General features: G+C 60.2%; 2 protein-coding genes across 2 annotated transcripts; one reads left to right on the top strand and one right to left on the bottom strand.

The window, feature by feature from the left end:
• Nucleotides 1–765: 765 nt before the first annotated feature.
• On the top strand, nt 766–4,251 carry BESB_006880 (rhomboid protease ROM6; the record flags this gene model as incomplete). The annotated part of the gene is made up of 7 exons (XM_029359443.1): nt 766–781; nt 1,347–1,541; nt 2,185–2,439; nt 2,697–2,955; nt 3,405–3,421; nt 3,856–3,902; nt 4,141–4,251. 7 exons carry the CDS (start codon nt 766–768, stop codon nt 4,249–4,251), a joined length of 900 nt encoding a protein of 299 aa, XP_029222356.1.
• Nucleotides 4,252–6,383: 2,132 nt separating this feature from the next.
• Nucleotides 6,384–19,577, bottom strand: BESB_006890 (uncharacterized protein; the record flags this gene model as incomplete). The annotated part of the gene is made up of 13 exons (XM_029359444.1): nt 6,384–8,249; nt 8,757–8,915; nt 9,269–9,413; nt 9,817–10,172; nt 10,754–10,790; nt 11,337–11,430; nt 11,941–12,567; nt 12,985–13,801; nt 14,279–14,795; nt 15,163–15,207; nt 15,846–16,684; nt 17,264–17,950; nt 18,432–19,577. 13 exons carry the CDS (start codon nt 19,575–19,577, stop codon nt 6,384–6,386), a joined length of 7,335 nt encoding a protein of 2,444 aa, XP_029222357.1.

A 19,577-nucleotide genomic window follows, 5' to 3' on the forward strand; every position in this document is an offset into this window, starting at 1 on the left:
ACCGTATGTTGCATTGCGACCTAACTGGTGATTGCTCTGTTTACTTGCCTCATTTCACCAAACACAGCGTGTCATGCGCCCGTAGACTGCTGCGAACCGCTCTTCCTGTGTTCACCGGCGCAGGCCGTTGTCCCAGACACCGCTGGTCGTTTTCGTCCGTAAGTCTTTTTTGCATAGGGATTGACTTTCCCTGGCTCCGCTGTGCCTTTTGCCCCCCTCGCGAGACGCTTTTATGCCAGGCATTCTCACGCTTGCCGCAGCGACTCTGAAGAAATCCGCTCTTCTGCTGTGCTGAGCCAAGTACCCAGAACCAGCGCGGGCGGTATCGGCGTCATGCTGGTCATTTATGCCTCGCTCTTGCCTCATCCGACGGCTGATTCCTGTCATCATCACACGCACGGTGTGCTCTCCTTGATTCGTCACCAAGCCGCGAGCGCATGGCGTCTTGCTTAGCCAGAGAAAGCTATTATCTGTAGGGGAGGTAACCCAAACCGCACGCTCGAGCTGGCTGCGGTAGATTGTCCTTCCGCGGCTGCTGTCCACGATGATGCCGACAGGGCGTTGCCCGTTGCCTCTGAGGCTGTCTGGGGGACAGAGAAGCCCCTCTGCTGCGGAGAGATCTCCGCTTCTCCGCTTTCTTCGCGGGAGCATGTGCGCGCGGGGAGCCAACTTCATGCCTGCGCGTGCGAGCTCTGGGCTACGCCGCACCTATTTTTCTCCGTGTTCTGCGAGATATGCATGCGACGCATTTAGAGAGCCCGCATCATGCCGTCTTCTGCTGGTGAGAACGAGCGCTGCCGATGTATCGTGGACTCCCTTCACTCTTCTTAAGAGCTCTCCTCCTACGGGCCGCCGCGTCTTGGTGACAACCCTCCATGCGCAGCTGCCGCCCAGGCCTTCTTCCTTCTCCTCTCCCTCGTTTCCCTTTCCATTTTCGCTCTGTCCTTCCGGGCAAGCTGTGCTGAGGAGTCACGCCTCGACGAAAGCGAGTGGCGGAGAGCCGATACGTCAAGCGCCTTGCGCCGAAGATGCGCATAGCAGCGGCGACCCACCCGTGTCGCCGTCCTCTCTCTCAGCGCCGTCGTCTCGCCTCTCGGCGTCACTTTCTTTGCCTGCTGCATCTTTTTCTTCTTCCTCCCCGCGCTCCTGTCCCGCGTCTTGCTCCAGCTCCCCCCCGGGCGCCCTCACGTTTCTGTCTCCATCACTTCCGCGTCTCTTCGGGCGGTACTCTAGATCCCGCGGGGGCGGTAGTCATCGGAAACACGAGGAGGCCGCGGGCGCAGGCGATCGCGTTTTCTCCAGCAGCTCCATTTTCACACTCATCATCGGGTCACTCCTTCTCACAGATCTGCTGCAGAATGACCTGTACGGACACCGGCAGCTTCTCGGCGCGTTCCTACTCGCCAACGCGGCCGTCTTCACGGCGTGGCGTTTCGCTGCATCCTCCGGCAGCGCGTTTTGGGAAAGCGTCCTCGTCCGCAACTTCCTTCTCTGCCGGGGAAACCTCTCCCAGCGCCGGTTTTTCACCTTCTTCACGTCGTGTAAGGACGCAAGCAAAGAGGGATTGCTTCTTACACTGAGGAGAACAGTGTTACACTCGTTTAGGCACAGTCGTCCCTCCCACTGAGTGGAGACAGCACCGTCCCTGCGGTTCCAAACGGAGCTCACATCGCGTGATGCAGTCCAGATGTCAAGCAGAAGAACTACACGCAGAGGTGGAGAGAGATGGGGAGGAGGTAGTGGGGGGGAGAGGGTCGCGAGGTGTAGCAAGAGCAGGTCCTCGAAAAAAGAGGCAACCACACAGCAACAACGTGCCGAGGGAGGGCGAGAAGGGAGAAGTGTGCGCATGGAAAAACTCAGAGAGGGGGAGTCAGTCGAGAAGAGACACCTCCAAGCGTTCTAAGCATGAACGAGGTATAGACACAGATTCTATCAGGAGCTACGTCAAAGTGTAGACGGTGGCCGATGAGGCTCGCGGACCATATAGGAACCGGTAAAGTGGGTGGTAAAGAAACACAGCAAAAGCGACGCGAGGAACGTAGCTTCCGCCCCCTTGCCCCTCCAATTTCTGCATTCTGCGTCACTTTTCACTCCTCGTGAACACCCCCCTCGTCCATGGGCTTCTCGCCTACTCTGTTTTTAGGTATTCGCCTTCGTGTGCTCTCGCTCCGGCTGCTGCTGCAGGTCTGAGCCACCGCAGCGCGAGCCACTTGGTCTTTAATTTGTTTGTGATCAACCAGCTCTTTCGCCTTCTCGCGTTCGACATGACAGACTCTGACTTCGTGGCGCTCTTTGGCTTGGCTTCGCTGTGTGGAGGGGCTGGACACCTGCTGGCGTCAACCCGGCCTGTCCTGGGCGCCTCCGCGTTCGCCTACGCGCTGCTCTGGACTGAGGCAACTCGACACTCGAGAGAAATGTTCCGCATCCTTCCAATTCCGTGTAAGCTCGAATCTTGCATCTTCAGAAACACGCTTGCGATCTCAGTCTCGTTCCGTCCATAAGCGTCGGTGTCCATGCTGCCCTTTTGCGTCTCTGGGGAGTCACGTCCGCAGTCTTTGCATGTGGTCTCCGTTTTTTGACCTCTCGTTTTGTACTCGAGCCCTACCGCTTTCTGCGCGGAGCCTGTTTGCTGATCGACCGCCGGCAAGTAAAGCCTGAATCCGCCGCTCTGCTGCCTGCCGTTTCTTGTTTCTCAGTTTTCCCGGTCACCGCCCTTCAGCTGGTGCAGGCGGCTCTGTGTATCGAAACCGCAATGGCGTTTCTCTCGCGCCCAGCGATGCTCGCACGCTTTCCCTCCTCGCGTTTTCTACGCTTCGCACAAGGCATCTCGTGGACAGGTCACCTCGGAGGCTTGGCTGCCGGCTGTCTCTACAGCTGGTACAAGCGCCACTCCGCGGGGGATCGGTCCTGGCCAGGGTTCGTGGAGCTCAATCGAAAGTTTGGAGCGTCGGACTGGTTAGTTTCTCTTATTTTCGCCGCCGCTGGATCCTGCCACGTCGTGCTGTGTGTTTGAGTCCGCCAGCGGCTCTCTTCTCCCGTCGATTCCTGCTTTCGGCCGGTGCCTCCACCGCGCCCGCGTCTGACCGGTTCGCTCCCCGTATCCCCGCTGCTTTGCAACTGCGCTGCTATGCTTCATTGCCCACTCAATAGAGAAAACAGAGGCGCCTCTGCCTCGTCTCATTCAGCGCGCGCGCTGGGAGTTTGCTGTTTTCCGCGCTTCGAGTGGCCTCTTGGCTTTGTTCGATTAGCAGAGTACAAGCATCCAATCTATCACGGATTTCAGTACCCGGCGCGACACACGCGTAAACGATGGAGTCTGCTTTCCCGTTTTCTTCTCTGCACTCGACATTTTCGCTTGGCTGCTGAGTGCGAGCGCTGGCTCCGTTTTCGCTTTTCTTTCTCAGGGCCTTCACGCGTCAAGGTGCGTCGCCATCGGGCGCTTGGGCGCTTGTGCCCGCTGTCTTTCGATTCTCTCGCGCATACTGCTCTAGCCGTCTGGTGTGCCGTCGGGGGCAGTGCGTCTGGACTGGGCAGCATTTTCGCAGAGGCGGTAGCTGTGTTTGGTGTGAGAATATTGACACACGCTCTGAGTTCAATCTTCTTTTTCTTTGCGGGGGCACCCGACTGTATCGTCCGCAGTGTCCATGGGAGGCAACACCAGCGTCAGCGCGTAGATGAGCCAGTAGGCGATTCTTCTCTCCCCGTTGACAGCAGCGCTTCGCCTGCGAGTCTGTGAAGCACCGCTGACACGGAATCTCTCAGGCTCGCACATCGGGCGCAATGTCCGAGCTCTGAGGGGGAATTCACGAGCGAAGAGGAATTGCGGGTTTTGCAAAGCGCTGTGCTGTCACATAGATCTCAAGGCGTCAACAACCATTTTTCTCCTCGAGTGCAAAGTACTGGTAAGGAAAAAGTCTAGAATTCGAAAACGTGCGGGCAACTTGCTTCTGTTCGATTGGCTCGCTCTTCCTCCGTGGGTCACTTTCTCTTCCTCTTCGTACGGTAGCGCTCTCGACTACGGGTGCGATAGCCCCTTTCCTCACGCGCTTGAATTACGCTGCTGAGCCTTTTGGAAACCCCTGCCCGTCTGAACGGCTGAGTTGAAGGTTTGAGACTAGGCGGTTTCCGTTTTCTTTTCAGTTTGCGTCGAGCGACTTGGAGCGGACTGTAATAATCCGGCAGCTGGACCGCCTGCGCATGCAGAAGGAACTGCGAAGGCAAGCTGTGGCTCTCGGAGGCATTTTCCTCTGAGTGACGCCTGTCACCGGCCCTTGGAATTTTCTTTGACGAGCAGCCCACTAGCTGTCAATGGTTGAGGCGCGTGCCTCCGCATTAACGCGTCCCGTGAAGGGAGGCGGAGAGAGAGATCGACTCTCTCGCTTGTATTCGAACCCTGGGCACAGGGGGAATAGCGAAGAGCCGCCAGCGGCGGTTCCCGCTCACCGCACCTGTGCGGAGGCGGAAAGGGATAGACGAGCAGCCCTGCGTGCTTTTTCCGTCGGGCGTAAGCTAAGGGAGTGTCGTGGATGTGCAGTGCGTACGACTTCCTACCTGGCTGATTTTCCCCATTTTTTCCAATTTATTTCGAATCTGCTCGATGACGGGGTCGCGCCGGCGAGACGGAAACGGGCCGCCCACGAGGGCGTCAGCTGGCAAAAAGAGGACAAAGGACACACGTACGGCGCAACCACGCAGGAAGAAAACACACAAGACTACACCGCTGAAAGCTGAGAACCGGTCTTTGCCTGATTCGTCTGACTTTGCTTTCTCGCTCGTGCCTTTCTCGACCTCCGCTATGAAGGTGTTTCAAGGGCAATGGCCGCCGCGATGTATTTCTTACATTTCCTCTTTTCACACCAGTCCACCGGCGAAGGTGAAGCGGACTGAGAGACGACTGGCATGCTGCAATTCGTAGCGTTTTTCAGCTCTCTGTCTTGAGTCCGTCAGACTGACCGTAACGCCAGCGGGTCTCTTTTTTTCCTTTTTAAAGACTCAACACCACCAGTCTCCACTCGACGTTTGTTGCGAAAGACGAGATCCACAGGGGTGGAAACCTGTGCCAGTCAGTCTCGAACGTTCCGGAGTTTGCGCTGGAGCACCCCGTTCGCCTGCAGATGCTTACCACTCAACTGCACTGTGTGCGCCAGACATCTTGAAAATCCTCCCAGGCGTGTCGTGGCTCTGCGTCCCTCCATAGTCCTCGTGGGTCAGCCCACGTTCCAGGCTGCTACCCCGCAGGCACGACACGCGTTTGTTTCAGGCCAAGACACTCCCAAACCCGCAGGTGGTCGCGAAAAGGAGTGGCGCAGGGAGCTCCGTACGGGATCTAGGTCTCTCTTTGAGGGACATTTTTTTCTTTCGCGGGTAGCGAAGGCGGCCCTGGTGGCTTTTCATCAGCCAAACAAACGGCCACCCGCTGCTTCGCTCCCACCTACAGCGGCAAAAAACGCAGGACCTGCGCGCCCGCGGGGGGGGGGGGGGGGGGGGGGGGGGGGGGGGGGGGGGGGCGGGGGACTCAGCGAAAAGCATCGGAACCAACGTTTTGATGTTTGCAGTACACCACCCCGCTGGACTGCTTAAGACAGCTAAAGGTGTTGGATTTCACTATCTTACTATATAAAGAGTATTCCACGTTGGTTATGTTCTACGCATCAGACGTGCCATTCGCTGAAGAGCTCTCACTGCGGAGGTGACTGTAGATGGCGGGGGGACGTCCTCGAACTTTCTGGCTCCAGAAACTGTGACAGCCGGCGCTAATCGGCTGCTGCAGGCACGCACCCTCTCACTCAGCGTCCTCGTAGAGAAACGTGTTTTGCTTTTCATGATGATAGTGGAGAGGCGGGGGCACGCCTCTGCGAGAGTGATGGACTCCAGCATGACAGACTCAACTAATCAGTGTGTGTGGAAACCGAAGTGAAGCCGCGGCTGCGAGAGGAGCTGGCGTTTCCACTTCTCTTTTCTTCGGCAACTGACCGACCCGACACGGTGTGAGGGAAGTGCCCCTCCAGCGACACGAAAAGCAGTGCAAAGACATTGTGTCTCCTTGGCGCCTCGTCTCGGCGGAGTGCATGCGCTTCATTATCGTGCTGTGAGGACCCCTTGACAAGGAATTCCACAGACAACAAAACCCGTGTAACCTGGCAATTTTGATTCGTGGAGGACGGAAGACATCGGCTGCACACTCCTGCAAAGACATTCCTCGAAAACCGCGGTCGGTGGCCTCTCCCCCCCGCTGCCGGCGTATGCATCTCGATCACGAAACAAGACGAGAAAATATTCCTTTCTTGCCATTTCCTCCCCTCTTCGTTCATCGTGGGCTCTGACTTCCACGTCTCGCGTTCCGCTTGGCTTGGTCTCGCCTCTGTGGCCTCTCCCCCTCCGGCTCACGCGTCTTCCTCCTCTTCGTCTTCTTCTTGTGCTTGGTCGTCCTCCTCGTCTGCATCGTCGTGTGGGCCTTCTTGCCAGTCTTCGTCTTCGTCGTCCTCGCTGGGGAACCCGATGCGCAGCGGGTCGTTGCCGCCGTAGAACGCGACACCGTCCTCTTCGCGCCCCTCTCTCTGCCTGCCGATGAGCTCTGGCACCATGCGCTCCACATCGCCGAAGAGCGCCTCGCAGCACGCCAGCAGCCGCGTGTTTCTCCCGCTGCCGCGTTCTCTTTGCTTCCGAGACAGCAGCGCCTCGACATGCTCGCCGCCTCGCTTCTTCCGCCGCTGCGGCGACGGGGAGCCGTCCTCCTGTTTCGCGTAGAACGAGGAAGAAGAAGACCGCGCGCGCATCGCCGAGAGCCGCCCGCGCGTGTCGCCGCCCGCCGCTTTCGGGTCCTCTCGCTCGCGCTCACGGCGGTTCTTGCGCTCTGACAGAGACCCGCTCCGCCGGCGACTGAGCGAGGGCGAGGGCGAAGAGGTGTAGGACGACGCACGCGTCAGCCGCGCGCGGCGCGAACGCTGCGCAGAGCCAGCAGCGGGCATCCTGACGCTCGCGCGCCGCGTCTGCTCTCGTTCCGCCTCCGCGGGTTCGGGAAGTTCGTCTTTACGCACCTGGCTCCGTCGTCTGAGCCGACTTCCTTTGGTCGGCGACGCCGCTGAGGAGAGATCCGAGAGCCGTCCCTGCCCTCGCTTCTGCGGCGAGTGCTCCCCCGCCGCATTCCCGCGCCCCGCGGCGTCCAGCTTTGTCTGAGCTCGCCAGCGGTCCTGCACGGCTCCCTCCACTCGTCCCTCTTCGTCTCTGCCTCTGGCGACCGCTGAGCGTTGACAGCGTTCTTCTTTGGACCGGGGCGACTTCCTGAATGGCGAGCTTCCGTTTCTCGCTTCCGCATGGCCCCTCTGCTCGTCCGTATCCTCTCTGCCGTGCGCGCTTGGCTCTCGCGCCCCTCCGGCTGCGTGGTCTGTCGCTGGCGGAGCCCCTCGCCCTCGGTTTCTGCTCTCTGCGCTTCTTTGTTCTCCTTCGCCACGCTCCGCGGCAAGGCGACGCGCTGCGGACTCGGACTCGCGAACTTCCACCCTCGCAGCTCCTCGGCCTTCCCGCGCGTCTTCATTTCGTGGCGCGGCTGAGGAGTGCGGAGAGAAGAGGGAGAACGAAGAGAACGACGCGACGCGGCTCCGTCTCAAGCTCCCCGCGCGCCCGTCTCGAAGCGCGGCCGCAGCGCCGGCGCTTCGGCGGCGCCTCGCCGAGGCCACGGGCGACGCATCCGAGGAACTGCAGCTGCCTTTTCGTCTGCGCCATTCGCTCCTCGTGGGCGTTCGTTCGCCGCCAGGCGCCCGCCCAGCCCTTCCGCTCTCGCGCGCCTCACTCACAGCCCCCTCTGCGCCTCTCGGAGGACGCGCTCGCGGTGTGCGCGAACCTTTAGGGTCTTCCGCGACAAGTACGCCGCACGCGGCGGGCGAGGAGGCACTCGCGGCGCTTGCGTTCGGCTCCAGCAGCGCGTCGCCATCGTCTCCGCTCTCGTCGCTTTGCAGCGGCTCGTCGAAGCTGCCACCGTATTCGAGAGCCGAGAAGGACGCGTCCGCCGCTTCTCTGCCTTTGTGGCGCGCACCGCTACCCGTCGGCCGCCTCGCGCGCTCTTCGCTCTTCCCCCTGTCGTCATCTCGCTCCTCCTCAGACAGCGAAGACAACGCGTGCTTCTCCGCGTCGCACAAGCACTGCCGCCGCTGAGCAGCCTCCGCGAGCTCTGCAAGGAACGGGTGCCGCCGCAACTCCGCGACCAGGGGACGACGGCGGGGGTCAGGATTCAGACAGAACGCGAGGAAACTCTGGAAAGCAGCAGACGCAGAAAACCACCGCGGAAGAGACGCGGGTCAGACGAGAAAGCGGCAAACGGGATGCCGGTATGTGTCCGGGGGCTGCAGCCGCGCTATGCACACTGCCTCCGCGCTTCTCGCAGAGGTGTGCGGCACCGGCCTACTGGAGGACTCCTTATTGGCGCGCGCCGGCACCACACGGTAGAGATATCGAGACAACTCGACTCCCTTCATCGCACAACAGGAGATCCGCGGAAAGAAAGCGCTCCGCCAGAGCAGTCTACAGAGACACGGCTCGAAGGCACAGACACGAGGAAACAACTGCACGTGGGAAACCACAAATGCACAGATATCTGCCTGCATGAGGGCCCAAACATGATCGAGCCCGAGGCGCATCTGCGAATATATATATATATATATATATATATATATGTATGAATGTAACTATGTAGTGGTATTCTGTGTAGCGATACCGCGAAATCCGACGGGAAGCTCAGACTTGAAGGCGAGAATACTCACCCTCGCGCGTTGGTCTGCGCAGGCCGAGAGGTCGAACGCGCATGCGCTGTCAGAGTCCGAAAAAGAAGTAAACTCCGGCTCTTTTGACACGGAGAGACTCTTCTTCTCCTCGCCACACAAGATCCGGTAGAGCAGCACGCCAAGCATCCAAGTATGAGCCTGCATCAGCAAAAGCAGAAATCGCACATGCCTGCCGGCGTCTGTAGACATAAGGAGGGGGTTCGCTGTGCGCCGTGCAACTCGAACTCTTACACGCAGGCCGATTCTTTTTGCCGCCAGTCGGTCTGCGGTCGTCGTTCTGTCCGCGCTTTCTAAGAATAATCACACAAGCTCCCTCTGGCGCAAACGAGCTACAAGCAGCCGTGAAAGCCCCATCCAGCACCAGCGTCAGAGCCACACTCACACCCACGTAAGGCCACACTTGAGTCTAAATGCCTCCAGAAACGTATGAATTGCTGTATCTGTCAGGTGTCTATCGATATGCATATATAGGTCATTTCCTCAGTAGGTACCTTTGAGACATCCTCCTCGCGAGTGGGGTAGAGCGGGAGAGAGAGCGAGCTGGGTGGCGGCGGGAACTGCGTCCACGGCGTCGCTGCCGCCTTCCCGGGCGACAAAAAGAGCCGCTCCGCAGGGAAGCACTCCGGCGGCAAGCAACTGAAGAAACACAGGAGAGACATCGCGCGATGGCACAGACGCACGCGGAAGCGGCAACGCAAAGCGGCCAGGAGCGCTGAAGCCGGAGGCAGCGGAGCATAGGGCGTGGGTGATCTTCCTCAGAGACCGCCCCGCCCCGGAGCGCTGCTGTCGTTCAGCTCTTCTACCGCCGCAGCAAGATATACACGTGCGATAGAGACGCTCTGGCGCTCGGCTCAAGCTACCTCCACCTGCATCCGCACGAGCGCAGCGGCGGTGAGACACAGAGGGTCGGCGAGGCGTCCAGCCCGTCTTCAGAAAATGGCGTCTTCCTCGAACCCAGCCGCTGCAGTGCGGCAAGTGCGACAGCTGGCCCGTGACGGCGCGAAAGACACCACGCGGTGGCAGATTCTGCGGCGCTCACCTCTCGAGAGACTCAGTCCATCCCAGGGCGGAGGCGACCGTCGGGCGGCGCAGGGCGTCAAGCAGCGCGAGACCGAAGTCGCGCGCGAGGACGTAGGCTAGCTCTTCGCTTCGCGCTGCTCCTCGAGGCATCCGATCGACGACGCGCGCCTCGCCTTGGTTCGACTTTGCGTCTTTCCCCGCCCTCTCGGCGCTCGCCTCGCGCTTGCTTGGAGGGAGTGGGGAAGCAGAAGACGCGCCAGAAGGACCGCGGTCGGCTAGAAAAGAGGAAAAGGGCGCGCACGCGGCCGAGGCAGGCACGCCCACGTAGAGCGCGAGGCGGCGCTGGCGCAGATACACCCGCGACGTCTTCAGAGGCTGTGAAACGCACACCGGACAAAGTTGAAAAAGCACTACACTTGAGCGGACGAACGCGCACAACGGGAGCAAAAGAGGAGCACTAAGCAAGCGAGACAAGGCCAAAAAGAAGCGCCAAGCAGGGGCGCGCACCGACAAAGAAAGGCAGACGGACTGGGGGAACAAAAAGGTAATCGCTTCCGATGCTCTAGAAAGAAAGACGCCCGAAAAAAGGAGAATTACACGGTGCGGTATGCGGGTCCGAAGACGCGAAGAGAAACCGAAAGCTCGCCCGCACGTAGCCGAACAAGGACGACCCAGAATACCAGAAACACGTCCAGCATACTAACCGACACGCAGGCCGCAAATGAGGAAGAAAAGCGGTCACCCGTGCTACAAGCTGACTTTCGCTATAGGAAGATTACATCCCCGCCTGACCCAGCTCCACTTCGCCCCAGGTCGTCACACGACTCCTCGAAAAATGCGACTGAAAGTGTCTCATCCGAATCGGCCTGCGGAGGTCTACGCCCGCTCCTCCTTGCGGCCGCCAAAAAATATGTATGTCCCTCGCTCCACTGAACTGGACCCCCGGCGAGACTCACCAGCAGCACAGAGCGATCGGGAGCCTCTTCGACTAACCTGAGGAGATTCCACGCAACCACTACCCCTCAACCGCATCTCCCGAAAGTCGAGACAACCCTGACCGCGGAGCTCGGCTGCCGCGAAAACCATTCAACTCGCAGCCCAAACTGGCAGGGGTCACACTCAAAGGGGATTGACGCAAACCTACAGCTCCCTGCCTGCTTCGATACTGGCGCCACTTTTCGACTCCCGCGCCACGCAGATGAATACGAATATCTACTTTCACTTCTTCTCTGACCGGCGAACAACCGCAAAGCGACAATTTGCGCACGTGCGAGGCGACGTGCTCAGAACGAAAAGCTTCAGCAGACCGCGGAGACACTCGGGCAGCATCTACACCGGCCCCACCCATGCCTGTGTGTCTAGCAAAGACCTTACGCCGCATATATATATATATATATATATATATATCTGTGTTTGCGTGGTGTCAGACAGCTGCGCTATCGGACTCTTCGGCCGCTAGACTCGATGAACAGAGAGAGAGAGAAATGGGCAAGAAACGGCGCGGGAAGACGAAGAAGGGCGAGACGCGGCGCGGCATACCTGGTAAGGAGGAAAGCAATCTGGCGGACACGCTGCACGTCGCGTTCCCCCTTGTATACGCCGTGCTTCTCCAAGTGCTCCGCTAGCGAGACGTCTGCAGCAAGCCCGAAAGCGAGGAAATAATACCTTACACTTAACCGCCACTCTTCCAATCTCTATAGGAAGGGACTGCTCGCACATGTACTTCCCTACTCTTTCATTAAGGAAAATATCTGGAATGTAGACGAGGCACCGGATTGTGGATTCGCTACCGCCGCCGCCCTCTGCAGTCGGAAGGCAGGTCCACCTCCGCATCCACGCGGTGCACCAAATCACATGTATTCTCAAGGGGCTCAGCACAACATGCAGAAAATACACATCAAGCTGCCGCAGCATGCGTGAGTAGAAACGCGAACTCTGTCTACAAACTTCAGTCCCGAACCGCGCCGTGTGCGTGTGGCCCGTTTGCCTCCGTAGTACACTGCACTGAAGTTGCTACGCTTCTCTCAAGGCCCGAGTCGCGGATATCCAACAAGAAAACGCTGGATGACGCGCATTCCATAAAACGTTGCCCTGCATGCCCCACCTATCTGACCCTGTCTGAAGCTCTTTCCTCGCCTCTCACCTTCAAAGTGAGGCGCGATCTCGACGAGCTGATCGCCGACAAGGTACGCGTCCTTGGCGGCGATGAGGCTGCCCGTTTTCTGTCCAGCCGCAGGCGGCGCGTCGTCGTCTCCTTCGTCGTCTCGCTCATGATCCTTTCCTTCGCTCGCTCTCGCGCGCCTGCTTCGCGGCCCCTCAGCGTCATCGCCGCCCGCCTCCAGACGCCGCGCCGTTGCCAGCGCGCGTTCCAACGCCTCGCGAATGAGGGTCTGCTCATGGCCGCTGAGAGAGCTCTCCACGTTCGTTTCATCACGCACAGACGAGGAAACTACTCCGAGTATCCCTTCTTTGTCTCCACCTCGCTCGGCGCGGCCTTCAGCCGCCGTGACGGCCGACGAAGCCTCTGCCGAACCCCGTCCGGTCTCCGCAGACGGCGGGGAGGGAAGCGTCAGGCCCAGCGAAGAGAGGAAGCGGCAGAAGGCGCTGGCGCCGCCTCGCAGGTCGAGCAGCGTGCGGATTTGGGTGTGAGGCTGGAGGCGCGAGACGCGCATGACCAAGAGAGACGCCGAGGCCTCGTGGAAGAGCAGCCAGAGGACGCTCGAGTGAGTGAGACTCAGGCAGCGCCAGACCTGGCATCCACGAGGAATTTCTGAGAAACACACAGCAGAAGCTGCGCTCCACGTGGGTGCGAACCGATATGCCAACACGACGACGCACGACAGAGAAACAGACAAACGCAGCTTCGAGACAGGGACGCTCGACACGTATAGCGTGGCGCCCTCCCACGCATGCCGCGAGGCCGTAGGCCGGTCGACATGCAAGAGTGAACAACGCGGGCTCCCGTGGACTTCAAGAAAACGCATATACACAGGACACACCTGCTGCGAAAAGATAGAGATTGCAGCTGCGCTATGAGTCAGATTAGGCACGCGCGACTCTTCAACGTGACAGAGTAGCCGCACTTCACACTGGTGTCTTGCGTAAGCGTGCTTGCTCGTCTCTCTCTCTCTGCAAGTCTGTCGCCTCGCCCCTCGTGTCGTTCGCACGCTCCACGCGTGTTTCTCACCTCCAGGGGCCGGCGGAAAGAGGCCAAACTCGGCAGTGGCCTGCTGGCGATCCCGCTGTCGCTGGGCGCCGCCGTTCATGTCCAGGAATCTTCGCTCGAGGGCGTCGAGCGCGCGCTGGTAGTAGAAAACGTTCCCGACGCGCGTGTGCGCGGCCCCCGGCGCTCTAGACTCGAACGCCTGCGAAAACGCGTCCCTCGCGCCTTCTTCCTCTCGCTGTCCGTCTGTGACAGAGAGAGAGGGAAACGAAGAGCCGATCTCGCGGAGTAGCGCCTCTCGATCCGCGTAGTACTCGGCAGCCACCAGGCCCCGCTGGTGGAGGATGCGATCGCCAGAGAGGCGCGCGCCTTTGGTCGTCCTCAGAGGGGTGGGCATCGCGTCGCCCTCGTTTCCGGCCGACGGCCGAGAGGCGGACGACGCAGCTGGAGAGAATGCCCGGGGCTGCAGAACGTCGCAGAAATCGACGGTTTTTCTCCTCCGTTTTCGTTCATTCTCGCTGTCCTCGACACGCGGCTTTGGAACGCCTCTTCCCGCTTCGCTTCGCGACTCCTCTTTCTCGTTCTTCTGACCGTCCGCGACGGTGCCGCCTTCCTCGCTAGGGAGCTCGCCCCTGCCGCGCCTTCGGACGGAGACAGGGCTCGCCGACGGCGACGCGAAAATGAGGGACGAGAAGGGAAGCGGCTGCGCATCTGCAGGCTGCCACGAAACGAGGTTCAGCAGACGCCCGTGCGAGAGCGCGCTCTGCGAAATGGTAAAAAACATCCCCGCGCGGATAGTCCGGAGCTGTCGTGGAAGCAGCGCTGTGAAGTTCCGCCGCATCTGAGCACACGTGCAGCAAAAAACGACACGCAGAAGTACAAACACTCTCGCAACAACGTAAGCCAGCAAGAAAGAGACGCGAACGAAAAAAGGAAAGAGGGGCGCGGGAGTCTCTCCGCCACTTCGAGTTCTACGTCCCCTTTTCTTGCTTTTCTCTGACGTCATTCTGTATTCTTCCCTTTTGGCCATCCGCTATCGAGCTTCCCGTTGTCTGCCGCTATTTTCTCGGGCGCCCTTACATTTTTTGCGTGGGCCTCTCTTCGCTATTCTGTTCTCTGACTCCTAATGCCGACGCTCTTTCGAGGCCTTTCTGTCGCCTTTTCCTCCCGCCTCCGCCGCCGTTCTCCCCCTGTTCCGTCCGTCGCTGTCCCCCCCATCCTGACGCCGGGGCGCGCCCCTCTCCCTCCCGCCCTGTCTCTTCCCTCCGCCTCCGCGTGCGCCTCCCTCGCTTCCTATCTTTCTTCTGCAGGGGCTTACAGTTGTGCAGAGTTTGTTGTAGATGGCGAATTGCCTCTGAAGGAGGCGCTGCTTCTTCAGGGCGCGCCGGCGCTCCTCGTCGAAGGCCACGTAGCTGTCCAGCACCTTAGCGAGAGCCGCGATATTCCTCTCGCTCCAGCTGTAGAGCTTCGCCCACACGCGCGCAGAGGAAAACGCGTCCGAGCCGCCGCGCGCCGCGGAGACTGCCGACGACGACGAAGCGGAGACAGCCGAAGACGACGATTGAGGTCGAGGCAAAGGCGGCGACTGAGAGCGAGGCGACACCGACGACGCCGCCTCGAAGGTTCGGGGCTGCAGAAACGGATGAGAAGCCGCTGGAGGAGACGCAGGAGCAAGCGAGAGCCGCTCGGCAGTGGACGATGCGTCTGGATGCGTTGGTGGAACGACCGAAAGTAAGGACGGCTCGGCTTCCTTCTCGCCCTCCAGCGCCGGCGCCCGCGCGGCAGACTCGAGCTGCAGCTCGTCGACCTCGCCGGCCTTACCGCTCGCGAGGAGACTGAGGCCGCGACGCACACATGCGGAGAAGACAGAAGGGAGGATGAAAGACCGCAGAAACGCAGTACAGGAACACACTACCATATGACAATTCTGCACACGCGGAGGAGGGCATAGGGACGACAACTCGACTCGCGAAGTCGCAGAGCCCACAGCAGGGAGGACGCAGAGGAGGCAAGCGAGAAACACAGCGGAGGCGACAGAGGGGGGAACAAGTCGAGGTCAGCACGCGGGAGGGACACACGCGACCCCACACCCACACGCGGAGATCCAGTATCATAAAAAGTCTGCTCAGGCGCTCCCCCAAGCCTCTAGGCATATGCAAAACTCAAACGGCTCCCCCTAGTCCCCCGTCCTCCCCTCCTTACCGGAGATACTCCCGCACGTCCATCCCGAAGGGCCGCTGACACCAGCTGCAGCAAAGCATCACGGAGACGCACAAACCCCACAAACGGCGCTATATATATATATATATATATATATATGCACACATACGCATGAGTACAGATACGCAAGCATAGGTGTAAGTGGACGGCTGAATATCCGCTGTACCAAGCCATGGACGGGAAGACAACGCAACATGGGTTGACTGAGGTTTCGCAGTGTAGGACCACTCTGCAAAAGCCGCACAGAGACGCGCCTTCAGCTTAGAAGTCATGCGCCATCTGTAGTTGTTTATTGTCATTATTCAGAATATATAGTCAATGCAGTGTATTTCTGAGTCTAAAGCTGTTAGTCATTCATACAGTTTACCTAGTCATGCACGTGTTGCTGAATTAGAGAATTCCCAGCCTCGGGTTTCCAATATTTGGCTAATCCGTAGTACACTGCATTACTCTATTTGTGTATTTAGATTAAAAAAAGGCCTCTGTGCATCTTTGTTACTCTTTCAGACATGCCACAGGCTACCCAGAACACACACGAGAACCGGGGCCTAAACAAAGACCTAGGAAGAAAGAAGCAGAGAGCAGAAAGAGGAAGCGAAGGGAAGGAGAGAGGAGGGGGGAGGGTAGAGTGAGGCGAGCGCAACACCCCGTTACAAAAGACGTACACGACGAATTCCTCCAAGGGCATATCCACCGGCTTCACTGGCAGAACGGCGCGCCAGAAAGAGGGAAGATTCTTTGCGTCTTGCACAAGGGAGGGCAGTGGAGCAGATGACGGAGGCGGTGAGCGTCCCCCTGACTGTCTTATCGATCGATTACGCGTTCCTGAGGGAACACGTTTCGCTTGGCTCTCTGGACTGCTCGCCTCTGTGTTTCCTGCGGCTTCGCCTTCTTCTGGATCATCGCTCTTTGCAGTTGGCTCTTCGCCGGCGGGGACCAGCGTATGGTGACAGAGTGTGGCTGCGGCCGCCCACTGCGAGATCGCCTGTTCTAGATTGCAGATGAACAGCATAAGTTTCCTTTCCCTTGCGACCTCAGTTTCTTCCTCTGCCGCCTCCAGCACAGTGTCTATCCCGGCAGCACATGCCTCCTCTTCTATGAGGACATTGTTGCCGCCCGGTTCCCCCGCCAGGCGCGCCCGTGTCTCGGCTGCGCCTTTGGAGCTCAAAGGTGGGGACACCTCCGGTCCACTGTCAGGCCTGGGAGGGGGTGCCTTGATTTCGAGCGTGGCGCGCACAGAGGAAGAGGGAGACGCTAGGCCTGTCGCGTCGAGTTTAGCGCAGACCACGACAGATCCTGGAGAGGGAGGCGAGGATGGAGAGACGGAAGATGGGAACGCGGGCGTTTGAGACGCAGCCGCGTCGCTCGGCGGAGGGGACGACGATGGCGAAGACGGAGCAGAGGCCGAGTCCGCATCTGGCGGCGAGTGCCCTGGGCCCCAGCCACGCGCAGAGGAGAACAGACGGAGAACCACGGGGGCTTGGCCTTGGCGCACGGCCTCGTGCTGCAGCGAGGCAACCAACAGGGCGTCCCGTCGCGCCACAATGAAACTCCAGCGGTGGCAAACGGGGCAAAAGCACGCCGAAGGCGCAGAGATGAGGACGAACATGTAAGGCGAGGCACGCGAGACACGCGCGCACACAGACAAAGCAGTCAGCGTCACGAGGTGGAGTGAGGCCACCATTGAAAGAGGGCGCAAGCTGAGTTCCTGTCGTGAAAAGCAACGGCTGGAGAGCTACCCAAGCTGTACAGTGCTGCGCTGCCCCATCCCGGTACAAGGCAGCCGGGACGCTGAGACAGCAGGCTGCGTGGGATCTTATGGACCGGTGACGGAAGGGGCTCGAAAGCCGGACTTGGAAGTCTCCCATCCGCCCGACGAGGCAACCACCTATACACGTTACCAGCTGCCTGCAAACTTCCCTTTTGGCTGTGTTTTCTCCAGCCCCCAGTGGCTGCCCAGTGGCTGCCCAGTGGCTGCCCTCGCCGCACGACTGTGCGCGCCTCCCGCTGTAGCGGCTGCACTAACGGTGCTTGTAGGGCCCTACACTCCTTTGCTCGTCTCCTGCTCGTCACAGTCACTTACGCTTTTGAAGGCTCCTTTAGGAATGGTAACGCGCCGCGGCCTTCCGGGTATTGGTTGTGATGGCCGCGCCTCTTTCGCTATCTCTGCGTCCGCCACAAGGCCGTCTGTTTCCGCTCCCAACTCTCCGCGTCTCCCTGCATGCCCTCCGTCTTCGACTACTCTCTCTGTTGCTGTCGGAGCTTCGGCCTCGTCATCGGCCTTGATCCAGGGCGTCACCTCCTCGCAAACTCTGGGCTTTGTCCTCTTCTGTTCTGGCAGGCCCACGATGGGCTCCACTTCCGGCGCGGGCGCGCCTCCTGTCTCCGCAGCGGGGCCAGGAGGCTGGACGGCCGCGGCGGCGTCCCCTGGCAGTGTCTCACCAGCCTGCGAAGCTGCGACGAGAGAAGCCGGCCGGGGCGTAAGCCTCCGGACGCTTTTTGACGCCGCGGGAAGAGGCAGCTTCTTCTTTGTTAACTCCTCCGCGAGGGCCGGCAAAGGAGCACCCCACACGGGGCTGGGCGAGATGAAGAACGTCGGGCGCGGGCGCCCCGACAGAGACAAGCCCGAAGAGCCAGGGACACCTGACTGGGAGGGCTCCACCCACTGTTGGAGCCACCGCCGCTTCGACTCGTCGGCGAACAGATGCTCATGCTGCTGCTCCGCGAGGCGCAGAAGACTCGCCTCTTCTTCCGCCGACAGTTGGAAGACCTGTAGGGGACGCAGGCACGCATAACACGCACACCCCACAGCGAGAAGAGATTAGGAGACACAACAGAAAAACGCAGGGGAGCAGTATACGGCTGAACGGAAACAAAGACATGGAGGCGCGGAAAACCCAGACACCGCGAAAGAAGAGCTCCAACTGAACCAAGAACTGAAAAGCAGAGAGGAGGGACACGCGACTCGCTAAATGGACACGTCGAACGGGATCTCCGGCAGCGCGCCAAAGAAATGGCGTGGGCGCAAGCGAAAGCAGGTGCGAGAAACTACAGCTAAATGCATTGTTGCGGAGCTAACGCGAAACAGCCGCAGCGCAAAATCAGCCGTCTTTAGGTCAATCTACTGCCGGCGCCTCTCGCAGAAGCGTTCCGGATGAGACCATCGCTACTGGGCCCTCCCGCTGGATCTTCACGTCAGGCATTGAAACTCCTGAATCGCGTCACTCGTGAAGCGTTTTTTCTCTCCGCACCTTGTTCGTCTTGTCAAACGTACGCAGGCTGGCGAATCCGACGCGCCTCCCGGCGGGCCGACTTCCTCCAGTTTCTTCGCTGCCGCGACCTTTCCGGGCTCCGTCCCGCGCTTCTCGCATCGCCTTCATGTTCGCCTGCGCCTCGTCGTCGTCTGTCTCTCCTGGGGGCAGCTCGTCGTCCCCTTCTTCGTGTCGGCCGTCTGGCCCTTCGCCCAGCGTGGAGCCCGGAGGCACCCCGACCGCCTCCATGTCGGTCGATTGGGCTCCAGGCGGCAGGAGCGGGCGGAGGAGACGCGGTCGCAGGAACGTTGGGGCTCGAGAGCCCACGGAGCGGACCAGCATGGACGGCCGCTGCGACGCAGTTTCCTGCAAACTTTGCGCGGAGTCGAGAGGGGCGAAATTCCCTCGCGCCTCGTTCTGGAAAGCGCCCAAGAACGCTGTGGGCTCGAAGCCCACAGTGGAGACACCTCCGTCCGCGGCAGTCTGCAGACTCGGCGCGCCCTTCAGCCGCGCGGCCATTGTGGAGTGTGCGGGCGGAGACAACAGCAGATCTTGCCGATTCTGTGGCAACAGCGAAGAGGCCGAAAACGACGCAGAAAAGGGGGGAGACGGCGCAGACGGCGGCACCCTCCACGGAGGGGGCGAGCCACGAGAGGGCGAGGCGTCAGGCGTGGAGAGCCTTCCTGTGCAGGCCTCTCCTGTCTCCACTCTGGGGATCCTGGCCTGCGTCTCCCGCTGAGGGACATGGTGCCTTCCAGCCGGACTTGAGGGCGCTGACGACGAAGGAGAAGAGGCGAAAGAGGGTACAGGCGCGTATGGGCGGTTTTGCAGGCCCTCCACAGCGTAGGAAGACGGCGACCCGCAGCCAGAAGACACCACGGAGGAAGGAGACGACTTCCCGCCTGAGGAGTGCTTCGCGCCTCTTCGCCTTCGCGGACCCTCGCCAGCCTCCTGAGGAGGCGCCGCGGGCTCGTTTTCATCGCCCTCGGCGCCTCTCGCCTCGGCGGCGACGCCTCTTCGGATCGCGCGCGACCGGCGGGCGTCGGCCTTCTCTTCGCCTCGAACGGCTCTGCGTGAAGACGACGAGGAAGCGATCTTCGGCCCTCTTCGGCCTCTCGATGAGACTCGGCTGCTAGTCTCCGTCAT

This window comes from Besnoitia besnoiti, chromosome I (assembly GCF_002563875.1).
Source record: "Besnoitia besnoiti strain Bb-Ger1 chromosome I, whole genome shotgun sequence".
NCBI classification, from domain to species: domain Eukaryota; phylum Apicomplexa; class Conoidasida; order Eucoccidiorida; family Sarcocystidae; genus Besnoitia; species Besnoitia besnoiti.